Here is a 12,607-nt window from a genome sequence, read left to right as displayed (position 1 = left end):
ATATTTCTTGACCATTATGCCACTAACCATGTTAAAGATGCCGTGCCCAAAGAAAAACCATGTAAAATTTTGTCCAAACACAGAAAAAAAAAAGTAAAACCGCTAAAAAACCTCCAATTTATAAAAATATATATAAATAAATATATATATTTATATATATATATATAAATATATATAACTTGTCACTGAATAAAAGCTCGAACTTCCAAATTATTGTTCTGAAAAACGTTTGACCAGTTTGACCACAATTTCAGGCGATCAGAAATCCATGTATTAACGGATTGCTGATGTCACCTTATACAGTTATCAATTTTAATTTAAAAAATGACATCAGCAAGACATCAGCAAGACGTCAATATGTGGATTTCCAATCGTTTGAAATTGTGGTCAAACCGGTCAAAGGTTTATCAGAGCAATAATTTGTAAGTTCGATGTTTTATTCAGTGACAAGTTACAAGTTCGGGGATTGAATGACAGTTTTTCAAGTTGAATGTTTATTTGTATATATTTTTGCAAGTTAGAGGTTTTTTAGGGTTTTACCAAAAAAAAGGTTTAAAGGTTTAAGGAAATATTATTTGAAGCATGACAAAATAAGTAGGTCTATTGATGATAATGTTAATTAATGGCTAAAAAAGAGGTGTTTTGTTGTTATTGAACAAAGCTAAAGAGATTCTACCAAACTATACTCTAATACAAATTGTTAAACACAAACTTTCTCCTCTCATATCCCTGTTGACAAAAAAGAAGAAGGGGGAATGCCCATAAATATTTGAAAATAAACACAATAAAGAGAGAGAAACAACTCCATTGGAACCCCCAAGGTTGTGACTTTATGAAACAAATAACTTCGCCATTGGGCACTGTCCTCCTCAACTCGTGCATGGCCGCTCGGATATGTTCCTGAACCAGCTCTAATCTCCTCAAGTGCACTCTCAATTCCAATATATGTTGTTTCCTCCATCTCTCGTCCACCATTGCCTCACCACCACCACCACTACCAATCCCCATATTCAGCTGATGCGGCATTGTGATAGGGCTTAAGCTTAGAGTACCTAAGCCATGAGCACCACGGCTTCCCATTCCCATTCTAGCCATCATCATAGCCATTGTCCTGCTCATCATCTCCTCGACCATGGGCGAGACACAGCTTCTCACAGTCTCCTCTATCAATCCAGTTAGATTCTGCCCGTCACATCCAGCCAGATTCTTCTCATTGAGGTTGATATTGCTGGCCGCATTTGCTACATTTCCATCAAATGGAGTAATGGGTTTGTCTTCTTCCATCTTTCCTGTTCTTGATCGTGATCGTTTTCTTGACCCATTACTGTTACTCATTGTCGCTTTCTTCTCGATACCATTCTCAAAAGAACCAATCTCCATGTTAAGATTAGCACTAGGAGTGTTCAATGTTGAGTTTCCATTGGTGTTATTTACATGGTGGTGGAGGTGGTGGTTATCAGTCTCTTTGAAATCGAGTACGTTGTTATCTTCGAACCCTATGATTTTCCCGGTATGATTCCAGATCTTCCTAGAAATCTCGAATGCAGCTTGGTCGTGAGGGTTTTTGAAGAATACCTCTTTGCCGGAGTTGATCTTGCTCATCGCATTAGGTATTTTTTTCTTCAGTCGCCGGAGCTTTTCCACCAACTGGTTCTTGTTGAAATCCACCTGAGGCTTCGAGTTTATCTGCTCGTAAAATGGCGCCGTATCCAGCGGATGAGAGCTGCTCCCGCGGTGCGTCGTCATATACTCCAGAATCCACGGAGGAGCTCGATCTCGTCGTAGCCAGTCCACAGCCTCTGGAAAAGTTATCGTGAACGTCGGTCTCTGCTGAACAATCTCCGTCATATGGTGCCACTTCTGATCGAAATCTACAGGAATAGCGGCGACGGCGGATCCGGTCGGGAGGTCGACGGTGACAGCAGCTGTCGGGGAAGTCATCGCCGCCGCACCCGAAACCACCGCGGTTGCTGTCGAAACAGCGGAAATCATGGCGAGTGACGATGTAGAAGGCGAATTCAGATCTTCCTCCTCCGTTCTTACGCAAATCCTCGTCAGAATCATAGTCTCCGCCTCCTCCACCGCCGTCTTCCTCTAGATCCGGCGATTCCAGGGAGAGAACAGCGGCACGCTGCTCCGAAGCCATCTCCACAAAACACAAACAACCAGAACCAGCGAAAACTCCAACGAAAACAGATCTTTACGAGCTCGGGTCGGAAGAGGAAGAACAGGATCCGGGCTCCAGACCCGGATGGAGACGGAGAAGGGAGGGAAGAGGAAGATCAGGTTACGAGGTCTGGTGGTAGGGCCTGAGAATATTCGAGCAAAGGGGAAGGGTAGTTCCCGTAGTACACTAAAATCACGATGACGAAAACGAAGGTGGTCCGACGGCTGCGCTTTGTCATTCAATGCGTAAGAGCGTTTCAAAAACGCGATTCTGCGGAGAGGCGTTTACGATTGGCGCAATCGCTAATAAAACGCAGCCACTAATCAAGCCGATGCTTTCAAGTTTCAACATAGAAAAGATGGTTTAAGTCCACAAGGAAGAAACAACAGAGTACTTACAATTAAGCCATGGAGATGAACAGAGCGAAGGAACCATCAGATAATTACCCAAATCAACAGTTTCACAAGAGTGAATTTATTGAGTTAAAGCATTTGCATATTCTGCATTTCCTTCTTCTTCAACCTCTTTCCCATCTGTCCTAGTGAAGAAGAAGAAGAAGAAGGAAATGGCGAAAAGGGAGAAAAGCTTAATACAAATTGAACTTCTCCTTGGTGTTTTCAAAGACTTGCTCGGCGATCTCAGCTCCGTTGCCATCAGCTTTCTTGATCTCAAGCTGAGCCTTCTGATAAAACCCGGTCCCTCTCAAAGCATCGGCTATGAAGTCATCAAACCCAATTGCTATGGCTGCTTCTGCTTTGGCTCCATAGACCAACCTCTGTTCCACAACCACCAGACGTTCTTCATTCAGACCAAGATCTAGTGGTTTCTTGCGTTACGCGAATGAAAAGAAACGGTTTGTTCAGATGGGTGTCTTTTAACGGGCTTACCTTGAGTCTCGATAGATGGATGGCCCCGAAACACATGGGGCATGGCTCGCAAGATGCATAGATCTCACACTCTGATAGCTCTATCCGGTTCAGTTTCTTACATGCCTGCATTTTCAGTGAGGCGTAGAAAGTAAATAATGAAAAGATAAAGCAGCTCAGCCGACGAATTCACTCTCTAAAGCTACAGTGGTTCAGAGACATTTTGTTTCTTGAGCTAACCTCTCTAATGGCCGTAACCTCGGCATGGGCAGTCGGGTCCTTGTGTTTGAGAACCATGTTGTGGCAGCTAACAACAACCTCGTTGTTATGCACGATAACCGCGCCGAATGGGCCACCATCACCACACTCAACTCCCTTATAGGCTTCGTCAACAGCTTGAGTTACAAATTTATGGTCGCTGTCCTGAACAACTGATTCAAAACAACGAGAAGGCAAGACGTGAGCAATTAGTAACTCTAGTCCTTGCCTACTGATAAGGGCATATTGCGAAACAAAAGATTGCCATAAGTTTAAGACGGGATGAACATTTCGATCTGCTAACTTGAACGATTTCGATGATTGAATTAGCGAGCAGTATTTTTGGTGAACTAAACATAAACCAATGCAGACTCTTTCATGTAACAATCAAGATAAACAACTGATATTCCGTGATAAAAGTAGTACACACATGATATCAAGCTCCGAAATTTCAGCCAAAAACAGAATTGGGATGATATATCATCGCTATAACTACTGTATCAAACCCTACCCGTTTCACTGGTCTCGTCAAATGTTAAAAGTCCATACCTTCTTGGTGACCGGCAAAGGCAGAAGCCACGGAGATGGTCCCATTGCTTGCTTCCACAACTACAAAGTTCAAGCACAAAGCAAATGAGATATCTTGGATGGGTGTTCAAAGTTCAAACACAAAGACATCGGAAACAACTGGCGGTTGTGGTGTATTCGCTGTTACATCCATGATCAACATGCCATGGTTGATCACAGAGACATACAATATTACTTGTGGAGCAAGTGAGTAAAACAGCTCAGAGGCATTACAAGGGAAATTTCACCGAGGAACAAGAAAAGATAAGGCATGTCTCTAAGCTAATTGCTGATCTATTAAAAACCTGTGATGACTAACACTTGTAATCAATCTCTCACATGTGTCCTGTCATTAGTAACTGATAACATGTTTTTTTGTTAAATTTAGGGCGAATTCCTTCATCTTCATGCAAAAAATTTAACCATTGATAAGCAAATTGTCCGAATCGAACTGGAACTTCCAGAATCAAAATCTGGTGAAATGAACCGAAAAGGGGTAAACTAATTTCATCATCGAGTTGACCGGAGAAGAGAGAATCCGGATTCAACCGTCAAGCTTCCCAGATGCAGATCCAAAATTCCGACGAAATTTCTGATTCTCCGACAAAAAGATTGATGATCGTATATCTAAACCGAACAAGTCGATGAAACAAAACCCCGAAAACCAAATCAAACACGACTAAAGAAGCTCAAAAGCCTTCGATCCGACACAACAACTCTCCGGTACAGAAGCAGACACTCAATTTTCCAGCCAAAAAGCCGAGATTCTGGGCACAACGCGAGGAGTAAAAAAAAGGATCGTTACCTTGAGGTTCTTCCATGATCGGGAGCTTCAGAGAGAAACAGAGAAATCGAGGAGGGTTCCAGAAGAAGGAAAAAAGGGTTTTGTGGGCGATGAAGAGAAGAGAAGCGAGGAGCTACATGAGCCAGTTGAGGTGTTTATATACATGTCCAAAAGAAAACTATGGAAACAGAAATTTGTAAGATGGAGACGAGAACAGAGGAGGATGACGTCAGAAAGACAGAGAAAGTGAGAGAATAAAATCAATATGGAAAATTAATAAATAATTTTACTCTGATGAGGCAATAAATCTGGATTCTTTTCGGGATAAATTTACTGTTTTTTTAGAGTGATATTAACCATATGTTACCTTTATCCAAAGTATATAGTTTAAATTTTATGATTTAAAATCCAAAGGAAATAATTGTATAAATCTAGCAAGATTATTTCAATCCATTTAGGTTCCACAAATTTTAATTTATTATGATCGCCATCTTCTTTTGATATGGTAAATTAAAGGTTTGTATATATATGTATATATAAATATATTAGCTAATGCGCATAAACTATCTTATTTTATCCTACATTGTGGAACTTATCCCCACTGAGATGATGATGATGATAATAATAATAATACACAAGCTTATACTACCTTTATTCGAAATCAAATGCCACTCGTACTGCAGACATCTACATGATGTTTCAAAATGGTTTCTCATTTATAGTTTTACTAAACTCTATTTTTGTGACATAAGCTCAAGAACCCATGGGTAGATCAGATTCATCAGAACATCAAATCACACGAACCATGATCTAATCCATGGATAACAAAATCTTAAATATCCTTGTTTTCTAACCATAAAAACCAGATCCAATTTTAGATCAAACAAGAAAAACACAAAACCATGATGCAGTAAATGGTGTAGGTCGCCAACAATCTAATTGCAGACATGGAAACATGAGACGGAGAACAAAACCGCAGTTCCTGTTTTTAGTGTGTCTCACTTCACTTCTTCTTCCCGGCATCACCGGCCTTGGTCTACACACAATGAACACGGTTACCGTTAATAAGATTTCGTAGTAACATTATTACGATAAACAAATTAGTCGACGGTAAGTCTGCTTTTACCTTCTTAACACCACGGATTTTCTTTGTTCTGTTCTTCCTTTCCTTCATTTGCTTCCTTGATTTCTCGACCTTGGTGTCAAGTCCATTCTGTCAACGAGAGATAAAACTTTCAATATAATGAGCCATGAAACCATAACTCAGACACTATTCTCTTTCGTACAACCACTCAAGATACAAGAGATTTCAATAAGAAAATTCAACAGAACTTTATAGCATCAAGCATATTGATGGCTATTATCATCACTTTATAATAGTAAAGAGAGGAAGAACAAGATGTGAGGCAGTACCCTGATGAGCCTGTATTTGGGTTCGTATTTCTTTGCATTCTCAACCGTATCATAGATCAACCCAAACCCAGTAGATTTACCACCTCCAAAGTGAGTTCTGAATTTGAAAACAAAAATGGAGTTCGTGTCCTTGACCTCGTACATCCTTGATAACTTCTCTTTCAGTTCAGCCTTCACATACATTAACACAGTCAGTAACTCAAAACTCGTCATCCAGTCACATTATAAAAAATGAAGAACCCATCCATAATTTGATGGTAAGCAAAAAAAATGCAACTAAATTGATGTTATATGATCATAAAGAATGTACCTTTGAGACATTTGCTCTCCCTGGGTGAAGAACATCAATAACCTTCATTCACAAGTAAAAGACAGAGTATGTAAAGCCGAAATTATGAGAATTACCTCCGAATTGTACAGAAACCCTAAATGATTCAAAACATATGTGCTGATTACTGCAGAAAACTGAAATTCTAACAACGTCGACATGTGCAAGCTCTGCATTTTGTTGAAAACCAGCAGCTCACATAGCATCGTGAGATTCACTTGCTTCTCACTTTCCCACCATCATCAAACGTCGCATTGACATTAATCACGCAATACCGGAAGAACTTTGAGATATAGAAACCTAATTTTTTGTTAAAGAAACCATTTATCCGACATAGATTCTCTATTGCTCAGACTAAAACACCCAGACGTAAAGCCCTTTCAACAGCTAGCTATTTTCAAATCCTGAGGAACCTGACACCGATCTACACCGAACACTAAGTTTTTTGCATCGCGACTTTCGTGTTCGATTCAAAGGAACAGTCAAAGTTAAACCCTAACACATCGAAACATGCACAAAGATAGAGATGATGGAGAGCGAACTCACGAATTGCTTCCTGGAAAGAAGCCTGTTGGTCATGAACTTCCTCGTTCTGATGGTGACTGCTTTGTCCGCCATGGCTGCGATCTCCGGGTAAACGGCGAGACCGGTGAAAGGTTTTTCTGGCAGCTACTCCGCTTCTATTGAAGAAATTGAAACATGTATGAAACCCTAATTCAATATATATAGTAGAGCTATTTTTTTCAGGAGTTAGGGTTTGTATTCGTGGGCTGAATTATAATTGGGCTTACAATATTTACGCCCATTAAATTAAATAAACTACAACCAAGTACCCATATGTTAAGCCCAATGACATTTACGATGTTCTTCTCCTTATTATTATTATTATTATTATTATTATTATTATTATTATTATCTGACGACAGAATTATATTATGTAAGAGTGAAAACCTAAGATAGGTAAATGTTTTTTTACAATAGATTAATTTACCTAAGGTTATTAATATTTACAATATATTTACACGGTCTGCTGAAATTATATTAGCGACTAATAACACGTGAGAAGTAAGGCATAAATGTGAATATCTATTTCTTTTTGTAAAAAGATCGGGATACATCATATCCGCAAAATAAGTGACATTATCTTTTGTCAAACAACAATAATAACAATAATAATAATAATTATTGAAAGAAATAGGATTGATTAAGGTGTCAATTTTTTTTTTTTTGTCAATTTTGATTGGAAGTATGAACTTGGGTCCGGTCTGCTCCGGCCGATCTTAAAAATAACAAATTTTGGATTGAGATATTTAGATCTGAAATATTTTGGACTTTTGAATCGGGTTTATATCGGGTTTTCCGAAAAAAAAAATTTCAAAAAAAAATAAAGAAATAAATTTGAAAGAACAAATTTAGCCCGACCGTTCCAATACGAATCTATTCGAAATATAGAGGGTCAGGTTTTAGGTCTAGTGATTTAGACTCGAAAAAAATTAGACCGGCCGAAACTCTCGGACCAAATACGGATTCGGAGGCCGGCCGGATTGACACCCTAGGACTGACAAGTGACAACGAAATGAAATAGTGGAAAGCAAGGAAAGCATATGCATGATTAGAAGTTGGGTACGAGCACGTACATTTGTCTGTCCTAATCTCTTACACGTCATCACGAATTGCACACACAAGCATTATTTATATTTATTATAACGTTTGATGGGTCAACCTAATTCAAATCTCCGCGTGGCCCTACCATTTTATTTGATTATAACCAACACAATATCGTAATCACGTCCACGAATTTCATGGATCATTAAAATAAATAGCACAACCATATTATTATTTTTCTAATATATTACTGAATATATATATATATATATGAAAAAGATTGGTCGATTGGTCATGTGGATGAATCCATATTGCAACCAGAATGGTCGGCATGGAACATGGCAACTCTTGTGCTGCTGTTGGGTTTTTGAGTTATAATAATTGACCTTTCTTTCTATTTGTTTTCCTAATTCCTATTAATTTCTACATTACACAAGTAAATAAATAGCTGTATATCAACTCACACCTTGTTCACCTGGAATCAAATTAAATAAAAAGTTATACAAATCAAAAATAATTTTCTTACAAATTATATTAAAGAAACTAAACTTAATTAAAAAAATAGGTAAAAGGTCAAATAAACGAAGCCATAAAAGTAGTACACTTTAGTGAAAAATAAATCTAAACAATACTAATACTAATAAAAATTGAACAGAAACATCTTTTTTTTAAAATTTTTTAAAATAAACTAACAAAAATAGATTTTTCAACCTGTTTAAATCTAATATATACAAACTATTAGAAATTTGATTTTCTCAAATTTTTTAATTTGAAATATTGTTGAATTTATTTTTAAAATACGTATACGTATACAATACATGATTTCTCAATACTCTGTAATCTAGGAGTATTTTAAAAACAATTGCCTGTGTTTATTAATAAATGCGAAATAATATGAAAAAAAGGCCAATAATAGTGATGATGATAATAATTCTTTTCCCAGCAAGGATGGAGAAAATTATTGGACAGCTTGAACTCACGAATTCTATAATTCGTTCATAGCTGTTATTCTGCTACAAAATAATAAATGAAATGTTATATAAAAACAGATAGTAGAAGGTTATTCCAACACAAATATTATTATCTAAAAAAAATACTATACAAATTGAAAGTAAAATTGGCCATGCAGTGAAATGAAAATAAAATATTAAAATTGGGAAACTTACTCAAAATTATAACTTTTGTTAAGCTGCTGAGTCCTGAGTGTTGGAATTAATTAGTATTATTATATTATAAATCTCAAATTGAAACAAAAGTTGAAAATTGTTGAATAACCCTGTATAAAAATTTGACAGATTAAAAAAAGACAATTAAATAAAGATTTCATGGCCTGTACCAAGGCTATTATTGTAAAATAATTTTTTAAAAAAAAAGAATTATAATAGTTTCTCTATATCGTTTAGGAATCTCTCTCTCTCTCTCTCTCTCTCTCTCAATATATATATATAATATGTGAAGGCGTTAATACATAAAAAAAATTAAAATACACTAATATGAATATGAATTATGATGCATCAACAGCATCGACCGGAAGTGAAGTTGTCCTTTTCAGACATCTCGGAAGCAATTTATCACCGTACGACTGCTTCCCACAAACCGGAACTCCTTCACCTTTAACCAGACCCAAACCGGAAAATCCGCATGCTTGGTCAAATTGCTCCTCATCCCGGTTATCTGACATCCGGATCTTGAGTCGCTGATCTTGAATCTCCCTCAGTTCTATCTGGTACCTGGCTTTAAGCCACCTCAGTTCTTGCTCGATCCGCTTCTCCTTGTTTTCAGACAAGTCGTCGCAGTACAGAGATGGCGTCAGAGAGAACGATCCCGAACCAGATAACCGGCAAATTGCGTTGCTTGTCTCGCAAGAAAACCCATTTACCCAATTCTCCTTATATCGCTCGTCTCCTTCTTCTTCTATCTCTTCTTCTTCTTCTTCTTCTTCTTCTCCTTCAGACCCCAATGAACTAAGCTCGCGGCTTTCCTGCCGCTGCTGCTGCTCCCAGATTTCTCGGAGACGTTCCTCGGTTTGTTTCAACCCAAAAGTGATTTCCTCGAACCGGCCGTGCGTAGAGCCACACCCGTTTCTACAGCATTGGATCACATTAGCTCCAGGATTGCTCCTGAGGAAATCCATGACAGATCCCATCGATGTTCGGTTGGAAGTGCAGTTGTAGCAGATGTTGGCGTTCTCGGAAAATCGGGGAGATTCATGGAATTCAGGGCCCGGTCTCCATCCCGGCACCAGAGAAGCAATCTCCCCGTCGATCATGTTTGCTATTTTCGTCACATCGTGATCATCCATGTCTAGTTCCGCAACCATCTCTGTTGCAACGCTCAATGCTGTGTCGGTCACGATGTCAAACGGGAAATATATGTTCCTGACACGCCCTGCAAATGAAAAAGGAGAGGACTTAACAACCATTACAATGAAAAGATCCCATTTCTTCACTTCTTTTCATTCAGACATGAAACAAAACAACAGATATACCTTCCTTGTCGGCTATTCTAAGGCGTAAGAACAAACCACCATCGTCTCTTCTCTTTCCTTTGATGCTAATGTCGACAAAACCAGCATCCGGGTTTTCTTCCTGATCTTCGTTTTGACACTCAAAGAGTTCTATTCCATGCGTCTCGGTCTCAACTGGGTTGTACGCCCATTCATTCTGATATTCATGACCATAATAGCCATTTGAGTACTGATTATGATAAGGATTGATGTAGTCGAGGACATAAGGCGGCCTAACGAGCGGGCCAGTGTCTAGGGCTCTCCCCAAATCGGATTCACCATCGTCGATATAAAGAAAAGGGTCATCTAAAAGTTCCCGGGCCGAGAGCCTTAGTGATACAGTCGCCAGGCATTTCTCAATGAACCCTCTAACCTCAGGGTCCTTCACTTTGTACAACGCATCTGGTTTTCTTCCCTGAAAAGAGATTTTTGCATAAGAGAAACTAAAAAACCGAGCATTTTATCCGAAAGGAACGACCTTTGTCAATGTTCCTAGAAGAGTTCTTACCGACATAACTTTCTTGTATATCTGAGCAGGATGAGTACACTCGCTATACGGGTACTCGAACGTGACCATTTCCAAGATGCACATTCCGAACGAGTAAATGTCAACCAATTCGTTATATGCTTCTTCGTAAACTTCAGGAGCCATGAACTCCGGTGTCCCTAAGGAGAAAACCCAAAAAGAAACAAATGATTCAGCCAAATAAAAACCCGAGAAAAAACGTTCCCGAGAGAAATTCAATCTGACAGATTTGCATACCGACACAATGAGCAGCGTGGGACTTTCTTAAGATAGCAGCGAGGCCAAGATCCCCGATCTTAACCTCGCCTTGGTTCCCGTTAATGAAAATGTTGTCACACTTGAGATCTCTGTGGATAACAGGAGGGTCATGGCTGTGAAGGTAGTGTAACCCTCTCAAGATCTGTCTACACCATTGCTTCACTGCTCTTATGTTAACTCTCCTGTGCTTTAGCCTGTACCTAAAACAATAAAAGGAAGAAACTTTCTTTTTACAAAGCATTGGACAGACAAACATAAACCCTCATGGATTCATTACAACAACTATCTCAAATATTTGCTTGATCCAGCCGCTTGGAAGTTCGATGTCAAGATTCCCAACTTTCCTTCAGATATCTTAATCTCAAGAACTATTACTAAGAACATGTCCCTATGTTTTGTAAAATAACAGGGAAGCAGATGAGCGATAATAGGAACATAAGCCTATTTGGAAGAGAATCTTACTGTCTCAAGGTGCCAGAAGTGAACATCTCAGTGACAAAGTTGATGTTACGATTAGAGGTGTCGACCCAAGAAGTGTAGAATTTCATGATGTTCCTGTGTTTTAGGGTTTTGAGGAGATGGATCTCACAGTAGAGCCTCTCCAGATCCTCGGGGCTCTGCAAGAAATCGTAGAGCTTCACCTGGTTCCATGCCACTTCTATGCCTTCATACTCATCAAATGCTCTGTAACTGCACAACAAATACGCAAAGTGTGAAATAAAACTACCCATCTTATGATGTATCATGAACAGGAAAGGAATCTGAAGTAGGGAGAAGACCACTTAGATTCAATCAAGGACTCAACAAGAAAAAGAAAATCCAGAGGAATCTCTCGAGATGTCGATAGATCGGAAATGGGTTTTGATTGGGAAAACAAAAAGTCTCAAACTTTATAATAAAAAAACGGAAGATAAAACGAGGGGGGAAATGGGATTCTACAGGGAACCTCATCACCAGATTCAGAAAAAGGGAGAAAAAAAAATCAGAACTTTTTTAGCGAATCCGAAATGGGTGTTTCAGACATTGACAAGAAGAAACAAGAAAAAATCTAGCGAGGGGTCGGATTCTTACACGGTCTTTGAAGCTCCTTTGCCCAGAACTTCATTGTACTGCCCAACAAGAACACACCAAAACTTTATCAAAACCAAAACCAGAAAACAGATGAACGGATCAACAGAAGCATTCGAGATTGAGGGACGAGAGAAAATTTACCCTCCCGTATCTTCCTGTCGGGTCGACTTCAACGAACCCGGAGTAATCTTGCTCAACATGATCCGAACCATTCATCTTCTCCGAATTCAGAGAGAGAGTTACGATGTTCTTCTCCTT

The 12,607-nt window shown here is 38.8% G+C and overlaps 3 protein-coding genes and 1 pseudogene across 3 annotated transcripts in view; all 4 read right to left on the bottom strand.

The window, feature by feature from the left end:
• Positions 1 to 613: 613 nt before the first annotated feature.
• Positions 614 to 2,490, bottom strand: LOC104821688 (annotated as a pseudogene).
• A 96-nt stretch (positions 2,491 to 2,586) lies between these two features.
• On the bottom strand, positions 2,587 to 4,815 carry LOC104821689 (guanine deaminase-like). Its single transcript, XM_010552639.2, has 5 exons — positions 4,664 to 4,815; positions 3,841 to 3,900; positions 3,274 to 3,464; positions 3,055 to 3,159; positions 2,587 to 2,942 (listed from the first exon to the last, which is right to left on the bottom strand). Exons 1-5 carry the CDS (start codon positions 4,677 to 4,679, stop codon positions 2,754 to 2,756), a joined length of 561 nt encoding a protein of 186 aa, XP_010550941.1. The 5' UTR covers positions 4,680 to 4,815; the 3' UTR covers positions 2,587 to 2,753.
• Positions 4,816 to 5,390: 575 nt separating this feature from the next.
• LOC104821687 (40S ribosomal protein S24-1-like) lies at positions 5,391 to 7,077 on the bottom strand. The gene is made up of 5 exons (XM_010552637.1): positions 6,930 to 7,077; positions 6,366 to 6,407; positions 6,056 to 6,226; positions 5,769 to 5,855; positions 5,391 to 5,678 (listed from the first exon to the last, which is right to left on the bottom strand). Exons 1-5 carry the CDS (start codon positions 6,999 to 7,001, stop codon positions 5,646 to 5,648), a joined length of 405 nt encoding a protein of 134 aa, XP_010550939.1. The 5' UTR covers positions 7,002 to 7,077; the 3' UTR covers positions 5,391 to 5,645.
• A 2,226-nt stretch (positions 7,078 to 9,303) lies between these two features.
• The window catches only part of LOC104821686 (serine/threonine-protein kinase WNK1-like), a 3,929-nt gene continuing 625 nt past the window's right edge, over positions 9,304 to 12,607 (bottom strand). The window contains exons 2-8 of the mRNA XM_010552636.2: positions 12,491 to 12,588; positions 12,350 to 12,387; positions 11,741 to 11,968; positions 11,258 to 11,478; positions 11,003 to 11,160; positions 10,477 to 10,909; positions 9,304 to 10,376 (exon numbers count right to left, since the gene is read on the bottom strand). Of these exons, the coding sequence (XP_010550938.1) occupies positions 9,493 to 10,376; positions 10,477 to 10,909; positions 11,003 to 11,160; positions 11,258 to 11,478; positions 11,741 to 11,968; positions 12,350 to 12,387; positions 12,491 to 12,565 (2,037 nt within the window). The 5' untranslated portion in view covers positions 12,566 to 12,588 and the 3' untranslated portion in view covers positions 9,304 to 9,492. The remainder of the gene's footprint in view (positions 10,377 to 10,476; positions 10,910 to 11,002; positions 11,161 to 11,257; positions 11,479 to 11,740; positions 11,969 to 12,349; positions 12,388 to 12,490; positions 12,589 to 12,607) is intronic.

The sequence above is a fragment of the Tarenaya hassleriana genome, unplaced genomic scaffold (genome assembly GCF_000463585.1).
Source record: "Tarenaya hassleriana unplaced genomic scaffold, ASM46358v1 Cleome34, whole genome shotgun sequence".
Lineage (NCBI taxonomy): Eukaryota > Viridiplantae > Streptophyta > Magnoliopsida > Brassicales > Cleomaceae > Tarenaya > Tarenaya hassleriana.
This window is presented reverse-complemented; position numbering and strand designations above follow the sequence as displayed.